Source organism: Tachypleus tridentatus, chromosome 10, assembly GCF_004210375.1.
Source record: "Tachypleus tridentatus isolate NWPU-2018 chromosome 10, ASM421037v1, whole genome shotgun sequence".
Lineage (NCBI taxonomy): Eukaryota > Metazoa > Arthropoda > Merostomata > Xiphosura > Limulidae > Tachypleus > Tachypleus tridentatus.
Window position 1 is genome coordinate 99,590,585 of NC_134834.1, and position 14,149 is coordinate 99,604,733.

The 14,149-nt window shown below is 35.3% G+C and overlaps 1 protein-coding gene across 1 annotated transcript in view; it reads right to left on the bottom strand.

Moving 5' to 3' along the window:
- The window catches only part of LOC143229955 (dystonin-like), a 209,110-nt gene that overhangs the window by 54,200 nt on the left and 140,761 nt on the right, over positions 1–14,149 (bottom strand). The window contains 7 exon segments of the mRNA XM_076462843.1: positions 197–366; positions 1,532–1,682; positions 2,153–2,312; positions 2,807–2,976; positions 3,378–3,544; positions 5,302–5,464; positions 5,730–6,053. Of these exon segments, the coding sequence (XP_076318958.1) occupies positions 197–366; positions 1,532–1,682; positions 2,153–2,312; positions 2,807–2,976; positions 3,378–3,544; positions 5,302–5,464; positions 5,730–6,053 (1,305 nt within the window).

Consider the following 14,149-nt stretch of genomic DNA (forward strand, 5'->3'; position numbering starts at 1 on the left):
AGGCTGTAAAGCTGAATCATCCCTAATATATATTACAAAATATTTAATCCTAATAGAAATATGACAGTTTCAAATAGATAACTTTAAGGAATGAGATGTACTTGGTGCATTAAACTTGATTCACATGTTTAAAAACTACACTGGCTAGAAACCAAGGAGGTACAGATATAGACATCTACCCATACACATTACTCACCTTTAGCCTCTCTAATAGCTTAGTATCCTTCCCAGCACTCCCAAGTGCATCATGGGATACCAACCTGTCTTCTAATCTCTGCAAGGCATGTTGTAAATCTCGAGCATTATCCCGATAGTCAGCCAAGTGTTGAGATATATCATCTACAGATTGTACACGTTCTAGAACACCTAAATATTGGATAACAGAAGCCTACTGTGAAATACATATTTTAATACACCTAAATACTGTATTACTAGAGTCTGGAATAACACATATCTTCTAATACACCTGTATACTGTATTACTAGTCTGGAATAACAAATATCTTCTAATACACCTATATACTGTATTACTAGAGTCTGGAATAACAAATATCTTCTAATACACCTATATACTGTATTACTAGAGTCTGGAATAAGAAATACCTTCTAACACACCTATATACTGTATTACTAGTCTGGAATAAGAAATATCTTCTAATACACCTATACACTGTATTACTAGAGTCTGGAATAACATATATCTTGTAATACACCTATACACTGTATTACTAGAGTCTAGAATAACAAATATCTTCTAATACACCTATATACTTTATTACTAGAGTCTGGAATAAGAAATATCTTCTAAAACACCTATATACTATTATTAGAGTCTGGAATAACAAATATCTTCTAATACACCTATATACTGTATTACTAGAGTCTGGAATAACAAATATCTTCTAATACACCTATATACTTTATTACTAGAGTCTGGAATAAGAAATATCTTCTAAAACACCTATATACTGTATTATTAGAGTCTGGAATAACAAATATCTTCTAATACACCTATATACTGTATTACTAGAGTCTGAAATAAGAAATATCTTCTAATATACCTATATACTGTATTATTAGAGTCTGGAATAACAAATATCTTCTAATACACCTATATACTGTATTACTAGAGTCTGAAATAAGAAATATCTTCTAATACACCTATATACTATATACCTGGAGTCTGGAATGAAAAATATCCTCCAGTGCTACCAGGTATCAAATAATGAGAGTATGTTTTGAAAAAACTATTGGTCTATTATACCTAGGTAAGGCATAATAAGTGGCTGTTGAGAAAACAAACAAATTACTATGCCATTTTATGGAACTTGAAATGAGTATAGAAAAATTATTTCTATTTTTAATAAAGTTACAATATGTAGTTGAGTACAGAAGCTCGAAAATATCTAATTGTTTATTAAAAAAGGGAGCATTTACTACAAAGGTTAAAATTTTATTCTCGCTTAACCTTACTTACAAAAATAGTAATGAAATAGGGTAATTATCATATTTTCTTTAAGCCTTTTTTTTACCCTTGTTAAGTGCTTCCCAGCGTTGCTTAAGCTGATTAAGTTCATCTTGGATGTCAACCTGATCAGTGTCAGTCTTACTGATGAGGGTGTGTCCAAGGTTCTTAATGTTGTCATATTCTTGGCAGTGTTGCGACAAGTCATTTTTGAATGCCTAGAAAAAACATCATCTTATTGTATGTGACAACATTTATGCTATACAGAATAGAATGTATGCTACACGGAATATGATAGAATGTGTGTGATAACCACCAATGACTCCCTACTGCTGATCCAGAAGACAGTTTGTACAAAAAATAAAAATGAATGTTTTAAAATTATGCTATTGAAGGATACTGTTTTACAAAGTAATTAAAAAGTGTCTTAAAAATACGAATCTTTACATGAAATTTCTGGCTTGGAACTACGCAGTCCTCAATTAAGACCTGCTGATGAATAATGCCTTAGCTTTAATACTCAAACTAAATCATGTGAAAATAATTAGCAAGTAGAAGACTATACTGGTTAGGTCTAATTATATTATGCCAAGTGGTAGTAATGAAGATATAGGAAAATTTTTATAAAAGGATATCACAGAATAAGATAAATGGTAATTCATGATCTCTCACAGGGGTTTTCTCTTACCTGTATCTCTTTGATTTGTTTGTCTAGTTGGGCACGATGAAAACTGACTGGAGGTAGAGAAATCAATTTAATTTCACTCTGCTCTAACCAAGGCAGGAAAACCTTGATAGAAGAATGAAACTTGAGGCTCGTGTCGACACATCTGTGCAGACGAGTATTTCTGGAACATTTACAACATATTAGCCATCTCTATAGATTCGTCAAATGTGTCCAAAAATTTACATTTAGAACTTTCAGTGCAAGCATCATCAATTAAACTGCTGGCCAAAACTACTGCTAGTGAAGAAACAACTATTAATGAAAATTGTTGGTTGGTTTTACTGTTAGTACACACAATGTACTGGATATCACTATTAATACCAGTGAACCTGTACATTTACGTATTCTAAAAGTTTCACTCTTCTTAGCAGACGTTCAGTATATGCTAGTAACTGCAATGTGTGTTGAACACCAATCCAGAGAAGATTGAACTGGAGAGATCAATGCTAAATAAAGAACAGGTTGTTAAATAATAAAACTGTATCGGACACAACAGAATGATGACCAGTCAACACGAGTCACATTGCCGACTGAAAATATTTTATGCAGGTACATCAAGAAAATGACACTGTTTGTGTTACTTTCCATAAAAATATCACAAAGTACAAGACATACCTGTCAACAGCATCTTTTCTGATCTTATCCCACTGTTGTTTGATTCCATTTAGTCTGTTCTTAAGCTGACTAGCATCATTTCTATTACTTGTTTTGTTCACCATATCAGAGCCTCTACCCAAAATAATATGAACCTCATGTTCCTTGTCCAACACTTCTTTGTATATTGGCTAGAGCAACAACAATCAACATTACATTTTACTACCTACTTCAAAAAGTTGGTGAGCAGTTGTCTTCACAGTTTTATGATTAGAAGCACTAGTTATGTGATATAAGAAATATTTATATTCAAATCAGTTAAACAAAAATGCTGTGGTATGACAAAATTAAAAACAAAAGAATGGAAAAAAATTTTATCAAGAAAAATGACTAATGAAAAATAGATTCACAATGTTTTGGACACTTTTATCTTTGGTAATTTTAAAAAGCCCAAATTGTTATGATTATTAAAACATCTATTTAACTTTAACCACTTCTTGTACTATAAGTAAGCTTTTTTCCTTTGTTAAAAATTATTTATAATTAATTAAAAACAAAGAGAGATTATGGTTAATAACACAAGATGTCTCACCTCAAAATCAGCGATCTGTCTGGTAAGTGTATCGTGGTCAGCAGATATTGAAAATCCCTGACCTAGTGTTTGTTCCATGTCATTTAACCAGTTCTGGATGCAGTCACATGACAAGTAGAACTCGTGATCTTCTTTCATAGCTGATTCAAGTTCAGCCTTACGGTTTTCTGACATAAAACACAATAACTATTCATCACTGATTCAAGTTCAGCCTTACAGTTTTCTGACATAAAACACAATAACTATTCATCACTGACTCAAGTTCAGACTTACAATTTTCTGACATAAAACACAATAACTATTCATCACTGATTCAAGTTCAGCTTTACGATTTTCTGACATAAAACACAATAACTATTCTTCACTGATTCAAGTTCAGCCTTACAGTTTTCTGACATAAAACACAATAACTATTCATCACTGATTCAAGTTCAGCCTTACGGTTTTCTGACATAAAACACAATAACTATTCATCACTGATTCAAGTTCAGCCTTACGGTTTTCTGACATAAAACACAATAACTATTCATCACTGATTCAAGTTCAGCCTTACGGTTTTCTGACATAAAACACAATAACTATTCCTCACTGACTCAAGTTCAGCCTTACAGTTTTCTGACATAAAACACAATAACTATTCATCACTGATTCAAGTTCAGCCTTACGGTTTTCTGACATAAAACACAATAACTATTCATCACTGATTCAAGTTCAGCCTTACGGTTTTCTGACATAAAACACAATAACTATTCATCACTGATTCAAGTTCAGCCTTACGGTTTTCTGACATAAAACACAATAACTATTCATCACTGATTCAAGTTCAGCCTTACGGTTTTCTGACATAAAACACAATAACTATTCATCACTGATTCAAGTTCAGCCTTACAGTTTTCTGACATAAAACACAATAACTATTCATCACTGATTCAAGTTCAGCCTTACAGTTTTCTGACATAAAACACAATAACTTTTCATCACTGATTCAAGTTCAGCCTTACAGTTTTCTGACATAAAACACAATAACTATTCATCACTGATTCAAGTTCAGCCTTACGGTTTTCTGACATAAAACACAATAACTATTCATTACTGACTTTAATGAGTGAAGTTCAGCCTTACAGTTTTATAGAATGACAAACAACAACTATTCATCACTAACTCAAGTTCAGCATCACAGTCTTATAGCATAAAAAAAAATTATTCATCACTGACTCAAGTGCAGTTTTATGGTTTTCTAGCATAAAAAACAACAAGTATTCATCACTGACTCAAGTTCAGCTTTATGGTTTTCTAACATAAAGCACAACTATTAATTGCTAACTCAAGTTCAGCTTTATGGTTTTCTAACATAAAGCACAACTATTAATTGCTGACTCAAGTTTAGCCTTACAGTTTTCTAACATAAAACACAACTATTCATTGCTGACTCAAGTTCAGCCTTATAGTTTTGTAGTGTAAATTAAAATAGCCCTGCAGTATAAAGTAATTTGATGAATTCATGTGTTGTATACAACTTCACTAACAGGTTAATAACTTCACCATAAAAATAAAGAAGTTCAAAACAATATGTGAATATAACATACAACATTCATACTAAAATGTTAACTTTACTATACAACAACAGGGTATTATTTTGAAGCTGTTCTGTTTCATAATAAAAAGAAATATTATAACTTTAATAAAAGTTTGTTTGTTTATTTGTTTCTAAATTTCATGCAAAGCTACTCAAGGGCTATCCGCTAGCCGTCCCTAATTTAGCAGTGTAAGATTAGAGGGAAGGAAGCTAGTCATCACCACCCACTGCCAACTCTTGGGCTACTCGTTTACCAATGAAAAGTGGGATTGACTGTCACATTTGACAAAACTATTTTTAAGACATAATTTAAGAACTAAACAAAAGAAATATCTATGATATAAATACCAATTTTCTTGTTAAGATTGTTGTACTGTTTTTCTACTGCGTTCAGTTTATTTTTAATCTCATTCTTTGAACCAGAGTCACTTAAAAGATCACAGAGCTGTTCACAAACACTCTCTGCATCAGCCAGAAGAGGGCGCTGGTCTTCTAACTGTTTTTCCAAATCCTAGATTAAAAAAATATATATAACTTTTTATGTCCGAAAAAGTAAATCTTAAAAATATTAATAATCACAAAGTTCAGTTGTTGTTGACTCACAAAGTAATCACACTTAAATAAATATATGATTCTGTACTACCTCTAAACAACTAGATGATTCAAGTACAGTTTCTAAAATGTTTCTGTTAGAAGTGTTCAAAATAATTTACAAAGAAACCACAATAAACTTCACACACAAAACTACAAGAAGTAACATTAAGTACAGTACTCACCTCTAGTTTTTTCAACTGCCCATCTGCATCTGACCCATCAGAAGACAAGTGGTCATACTCATCACTAATGTGTTGTAATGATTCCTGCAGACGGTTCAAATTCTCCTGGAAGTCCCTGGTTACACCACTAGCTGCATCAAGATTTTTTTCTCTGTCTTCTAGTCGACCCATAAGACTGTCCCAATGTCGTTGGACATTATCCATCTGATCCCTTACTTTTTTAGCAGAAGCTGACGAGTGACCCATGTTCTCCATAATGGCATTTCCAGACCGACCAAACCGTTCTACAACTGGTTGTTGACAAGTACATTCATCTCTCATTACCTAAAATTAACAAACAATTGTGAAGCCATGACAACTTTCAAACAGAAAAGTGGCTCCATCTAGTGTAACCTGTAGAAACATTTATAAATATCTATTACAAATAAATAAATATAAAACCGTACTTTTCTACTATTAATTAAAAAATAAACAGAAAACACTAGACCCATATACCAACAGAAAACTATTGATATACTTGTTATTAACAAAAAACACAGACAAGACAATATTAAATCACTATTGTTCCACCTCAGCAGACCAATATACAAACAAAATCTACTATTTCATTTGTTATTAATTATAAAAAACACAGACAAGACAATATTAAATCACTATTGTTCCACCTCAGCAGACCAATATACAAGCAAAATCTACTATTTCATTTGTTATTAATTATAAAAAAAACAGACAGGACAATATTAAATCACTATTGTTCCACCTCAGCAGACCAATATACAAGCAAAATCTACTATTTCATTTGTTATTAATTATAAAAAACACAGACAGGACAATGTTAAATCACTATTGTTCCACCTCAGCAGACCAATATACAAGCAAAATCTACTATTTCATTTGTTATTAATTATAAAAAACACAGACAAGACAATATTAAATCACTATTGTTCCACCTCAGCAGACCAATATACAAACAAAATCTACTATTTCATTTGTTATTAATTATAAAAAAAACAGACAGGACAATGTTAAATCACTATTGTTCCACCTCAGCAGACCAATATACAAGCAAAATCTACTATTTCATTTGTTATTAATTATAAAAAACACAGACAAGACAATATTAAATCACTATTGTTCCACCTCAGCAGACCAATATACAAGCAAAATCTACTATTTCATTTGTTATTAATTATAAAAAACACAGACAGGACAATGTTAAATCACTATTGTTCCACCTCAGCAGACCAATATACAAACAAAATCTACTATTTCATTTGTTATTAATTATAAAAAACACAGACAGGACAATGTTAAATCACTATTGTTCCACCTCAGCAGACCAATATACAAACAAAATCTACAATTTCATTTGTTATTAATTATAAAAAAAACAGACAGGACAATGTTAAATCACTATTGTTCCACCTCAGCAGACCAATATACAAGCAAAATCTACTATTTCATTTGTTATTAATTATAAAAAACACAGACAGGACAATATTAAATCACTATTGTTCCACCTCAGCAGACCAATATACAAGCAAAATCTACTATTTCATTTGTTATTAATTATAAAAAAAAAACAGACAGGACAATATTAAATCACTATTGTTCCACCTCAGCAGACCAATATACAAGCAAAATCTACAATTTCATTTGTTATTAATTATAAAAAAAACAGACAAGACAATATTAAATCACTATTGTTCCACCTCAGCAGACCAATATACAAGCAAAATCTACTATTTCATTTGTTATTAATTATAAAAAACACAGACAGGACAATGTTAAATCACTATTGTTCCACCTCAGCAGACCAATATACAAACAAAATCTACAATTTCATTTGTTATTAATTATAAAAAACACAGACAAGACAATATTAAATCACTATTGTTCCACCTCAGCAGACCAATATACAAGCAAAATCTACTATTTCATTTGTTATTAATTATAAAAAAACAGACAGGACAATGTTAAATCACTATTGTTCCACCTCAGCAGACCAATATACAAGCAAAATCTACTATTTCATTTGTTATTAATTATAAAAAAAACAGACAGGACAATGTTAAATAAAAAACTATTGTTCCACCTCAGCAGACCAATATACAAGCAAAATCTACAATTTCATTTGTTATTAATTATAAAAAAAAACAGACAGGACAATGTTAAATCACTATTGTTCCACCTCAGCAGACCAATATACAAGCAAAATCTACTATTTCATTTGTTATTAATTATAAAAAAAACAGACAGGACAATGTTAAATCACTATTGTTCCACCTCAGCAGACCAATATACAAGCAAAATCTACTATTTCATTTGTTATTAATTATAAAAAAAACAGACAGGACAATGTTAAATCACTATTGTTCCACCTCAGCAGACCAATATACAAACAAAATCTACTATTTCATTTGTTATTAATTATAAAAAAAACAGACAAGACAATGTTAAATCACTATTGTTCCACCTCAGCAGACCAATATACAAACAAAATCTACTATTTCATTTGTTATTAATTATAAAAAACACAGACAAGACAATATTAAATCACTATTGTTCCACCTCAGCAGACCAATATACAAACAAAATCTACTATTTCATTTGTTATTAATTATAAAAAAAACAGACAAGACAATGTTAAATCACTATTGTTCCACCTCAGCAGACCAATATACAAACAAAATCTACAATTTCATTTGTTATTAATTATAAAAAAAAACAGACAGGACAATGTTAAATCACTATTGTTCCACCTCAGCAGACCAATATACAAGCAAAATCTACTATTTCATTTGTTATTAATTATAAAAAAAACAGACAGGACAATGTTAAATCACTATTGTTCCACCTCAGCAGACCAATATACAAACAAAATCTACTATTTCATTTGTTATTAATTATAAAAAAAACAGACAGGACAATGTTAAATCACTATTTTTGCATTTTAGTAGACCCATATAATATCAAAAAAGTATTCATTCACTACAAAATACAGAGAGGTTGGTTAACTGGTTGATTTAGCATTTCATGGCACAAAGCAGCCAAGCTGTCTGCCCCCAAATATCCAGTAAATGTAGTAAAATTCATAAACGGAAATGAAGGTAAAACAAAACATCATTGAAAAACAGAAAAAGCATAAAACCAATGTTGACATCCAGTCTACAATGTTAAGATAGAAATTACAGTAATACAAGTTGTAAAGGACTTTCTGTAGCATAATGGTAATGATCATAACCCGCCAGGAAGACTAACAGGTAAGTACAAGAACCACAACCAGTCACCTGAAGAAGGTCTTTACAGTCCTGGTTCTGAGTTATGTGTCATTATGGCCATTTTCAAAAACTAAAGAAATAAAAGTTTTAAAAGACGTGTAGCAAAATTTTAATAATACCTCACCAGAATGACAAATAGGTAGTTCAAACAGCAGTGTCAATACCTTGCCAGGATGACTAATGGGTATTTCAAACAGCAGCGTCAATACCTTGCCAGGATGATTAACTGGTAGTTCAAACAGCAGCGTCAATACCTCGCCAGGATGATTAACTGGTAGTTCAAACAGCAGCGTCAATACCTCGCCAAGATGACTAATGGGTAGTTCAAACAGCAGCGTCAATACCTCGCCAGGATGACTAATGGGTAGTTCAAACAGCAGCGTCAATACCTCGCCAGGATGACTAATGGGTAGTTCAAACAGCAACGTCAATACCTCGCCAGGATGACTAATGGGTAGTTCAAACAGCAGCGTCAATACCTTGCCAGGATGACTAATAGGTAGTTCAAACAGCAGCGTAAATACCTCGCCAGGATGACTAATGGGTAGTTCAAACAGCAGCGTCAATACCTCGCCAAGATGACTAATGGGTAGTTCAAACAGCAGCGTCAATACCTCGCCAGGATGACTAGGATGACTAATGGGTAGTTCAAACAGCAGCGTCAATACCTTGCCAGGATGACTAATGGGTAGTTCAAACAGCAGCCTCGCCAGGATGACAATACCTCAAACAGCAGCCAGGATGACTAATGGGTAGTTCAAACAGCAGCGTCAATACCTCGCCAGGATGACTAATGGGTAGTTCAAACAGCAGCGTCAATACCTCGCCAGGATGACTAATGGGTAGTTCAAATAGCAGCGTTAGTCACTTGAAGATGGCCTTTCCAGTCCTGGTGTCGAGTTATTTAATGTTACGGCCATTTTCTAATTTCAAATCGAACTAGAGAGACTGTGATTCTTAAAAGAGAACCACATTAAAAAGTTTTAATGTATAAATTAAAAAACTTAAAACACTACTAAAGTGGACAGTGTCACCACCACCAATAACACTGTCTAACATTATGGACAAACCATGGGACAGAACATGTTTAAAATGGTGCCATCGTTGAGAGTCATAATGACGGCAAGAAAGTAAAATGTGGCTTATTGTGACCTGAGTGTTACACATACTACACACTGGTGCATCAGTTCCAGATAAAAAAAAAACGATGAGTTAAAAAACTGTGACCAATGCATAGTCTAGTTAGAACAACTTCCTCCTTCTGATCCTCACAGAAGCAAGACGCCAAAAGTCCAATATAGGGTTTTATTTGTAAAAGCTTATTTTCTCGTTGCTCACTCCAAGTCTACTGCCAGCTGACACAGAGCCTAGCCTTGAATACAGGACCATAGTCCATGTATGGAATAGGCACAACAGTGATAGTGCCAGAGCAGACAGATTTAGCTGCCGTGTCTGTGAACTCGTTCTGGCAAATACCAACGTGGCCCGGTATCCATAAAAACAGGATAGAAGTATATGTTAAAGAAAAATGGGCCAATCAGTTTTGAATAGCAGAGAGAACAGGGTGTGAACCAACATGAAGCGATTTCAGGGTCAGTAGAGAACTAAGCTAGTCAGTATAAATAGTACAGTTGGAGTACTACTTAGCTTCTATGTGATTCAGGGCAAGAGAAATGGCATACAGTTCAGCAATGAACACAGAAGTTGTAGAGGGGATACTGCACACAACCATCGAACCACAACAAACCATAGCAGAGCCCACAGAGTCACCTGATTTTGAATCATCCGTATAAATAGGAATGGAAAGATTGTTTGAAAGATGTTCAGTAAATAAAAGACGGTACTTCCAATCTCAAGTATCTGCTTTTCTCAGATGACTTAAAGAAAGGTACATTTGGGGACTGTAATAAGCAATGGCTTGGTTGGCTGACAAGTGGATACAGCAGTTATCCAAGAACAAATCCAAATCATCCAACTGCATCTGGATATGAAGGCAAAAAGGAGCAATGGCAGATCGTCTGTTCTAAAAAAGTATGGCTCACGGAGGAAGGAAAACACAACCCCAGGTGGGATACTTTGATAAGGAACGAGGTTTCGAAGCATATAGTAAAGACAGTTGCAAATGCGAAGGTGCAAAGAAGGTTCGTGAGACTCTATGTATAAGCTCTGAACTGGGGAGGTGCAGAAAGTCCCAGTGCAAAGCCGAAGACCTTGATGATGAATGGGGTCCAGCATCTTTAAGGCCGAAGGTCTGGCAGAGCCATAGACCATTGATCCATAGTCTAGTTTCGATTGAATAAGAGCAAGATACATCTTTAGCATAGAACATTGATCTACTCCCCGAGTGGTGGCAGAGTGAACACGGAGGATGTTCGGTGTTCTTGTATATTTGACCCGTAGCTGCTTAATGTGTGGTATAAAGGTCAGGTTACGATCAAAGATAAGCCCCAAGAACTTGGTCTCAGGGACAACAAGCAGCGCAATTTCACCGATACGGAGTTCAGGATCAGGGTGAATACCCCATTGGCAGCAAAAGTGCATGTAAACGGTTTTAGAGAGAGAGAAATTAAAGTCGTTTGCCGTAGTCCACTTCAGTGCACGATTGAGAGCAGTTTGTAGTTGCCACTCAATATATCTCATGTTCAACGACTGACACGAGATGTGAATACCCCGTTGGCAGCAAAGGTGCATGCAGATGATTTCAGAGAGAGAGAAATTAAAGTTGTTTGCCGCAGTCCACTTCAGTGCATGATTGAGGGCAGTTTGTAGTTGCCGCTCAATATATCTCATGTTCAACAACTGACACGAGATGTGAAAGTCGTCGACATAGAGCCCATTTGCAACAGTGAGAGGGAGTTATTCAGTGATGGTAGTAATCTTTATACTGAAAAGTGTGACACTCAAAACACAGCCATGATGGACTCCAAGTTCGTGTAGAAAAGAATGGGAAAGTGTTGAACCCACACAAACTTGAAATCTCCTGTCCATTAAAAAATTTTTAATAAAAATGGGCAAATGGAAATGCAACCCATATATATGGAGGTCTCACAAAATGCCATACCTCCATGTTGTGTCATAAGCCTTCTTAACCTCAAAAAATATTGATACAAGATGTTGTCATTTGAGAAAGGCTTCTCTGATTGACGTTTCAAGTTGAATCAGGTGGTCCAAGGTGGAGCACTATTGTCAGAACCCACACTAGGTGGGTGAGAGCAGATTGTTTGATTCAAGGAACCAAACAAGACGAGCATTAACCTTCTTCTCTAAGGTCTTACAGAGACAGCTCATTAAAGCAATTGGACAATAGTTTGAAGGAATCTTGGGATCCTTCCCAGGCTTAGAGAAAAGTAGGACAATAACTTGGCACCAGGCATCAGGAAAAACATTCTCCTGCCAGATCAGGTTAAAAACAATCAGAAGAATAGCAAGAGAAGCAGGAGATAAATGGTGCAGCATGTCATAGTGTACATCATCAGGTCCAACCAATGTACTACCAGATCGATGAAGGGCCAGTTTCAATTCCACCAGTGTAAAAAGACAATTATAGTTATAGAGACAATCAGCTCGAAAGGAAAAGGGTGAACGCTCTGCCCCAGTCTTGATGGCTAAGAAAGTGGAGGAAGAAGCAAAAGTGTGAGATATCTGGCAAAAGCTTTCATCTAGAATATCAGCAATGCCCCAGATATCAGCTACTTCCTGGCCATCAGAAAGAAAAACCGAGAGAAGGTTAGAATTGTATTGCCCACTGACCTTTCGAATCTTGTCCCCTATGACTTTAAAACTGGTGGTAGAAGATATGTTAGATGCAAACTTAATCTAAGATTCCTTCTGGCTTTGAAGTCTTATCCACCGAGCATGTGCATGGGCCCGCTGGAAAGCGATGTGGTTTGAAAGTGTGAGATATCTATGGAAAGTATCCCAGGCCCGATTTTGAGCCTTCCGTGCCATGTGGCAGGCAGAATTCCACCACGGACAAGGATATACTGGAAAATATGTCGAGGTTTCAGGAATACATTGAACAGATGCTTGTATGATACAGTCAATTACTGCTGTCACACAGTCGTCTATTGATGGCTGACAGTTGATGGCAGCATCAAGTTCTGCGAGAGCAGTGAAAGTGGACCAGTCTGCGTGATCCAACTTTCACCAGGGCATGCGGATTGTGTGGCATCAACCAAGGCCAGTCTCTCCTAAAATTACAGGAAAATGATCACTGCCTCGTGGATTATTGTCAACCCTCCATGAAAAATGGGAGAATAATGAAGGGGAGCAAACTGAGAGGTCAATAGCAGTAAAGAACTGACTAAGTGAGTAAAAATAAGTAGAAGAACCAGTATTGAAAAGAGAAAGATTGTGATCAGAGAGCATATGCTCTACAGAGCAACCACTCCTGTCAATAACAGCATTTCCCCAGAGGGGCTGATGTCCATTAAAGTCCCCCAGGATGAAAAAGGGAGATGGCAACTGTTCAATGAGAGCATCAAGGTCTGATTGATCATATGTCTCTCCAGGTGATAGGTAGAGAGAACAAACAGTAATGGTATGACCCAAGGAAACATGGATGGCTACAGCCTCCAAGGGTGTGTTGAGTAACAAAGACAGGGTGGGCACATGCTGATCAACCAATAGTGCCACCCCTCCAGGTACTCGCCCATCACACAGCCTGTCATTTCTGTACAAAGAAAACTGCTGAAAGGTGACTATATCAGCAGGTTTCAGAAATGTTTCTTGTAAGAAAAGACATACAGGATGGTTGGAAGCAATCAGTGTTTTGATATCATCCAGATTAGAACATAAACCTCGACAGTTCCATTATATCAAGGTGGCCATTTTTAATGATGTGTAGACAAACTGGCTGAAGAACCCTTCTGTTTACGACCACGTCTTTTTTCTTTACTGTCCTTATTCGAGGGAGGTCTATCGACCTCCATGGATCCTGCCCTGGGTCAACTGGGCAGGTCTTTGTTGTTGGAAGGGGATTCCAGTGACTGAGGATGTGAACGAATGATTGTTTTGCATCTTGGGGTGGGAAAAGAAGATGTACCTGAGGAAATGCCTGTACCTGGAACCAAAGAAAAAGGATTTGGGGGTTTGGTGGAATGTATGGAAGGGACAGAGATGGGTGTAGAAATTGATTCA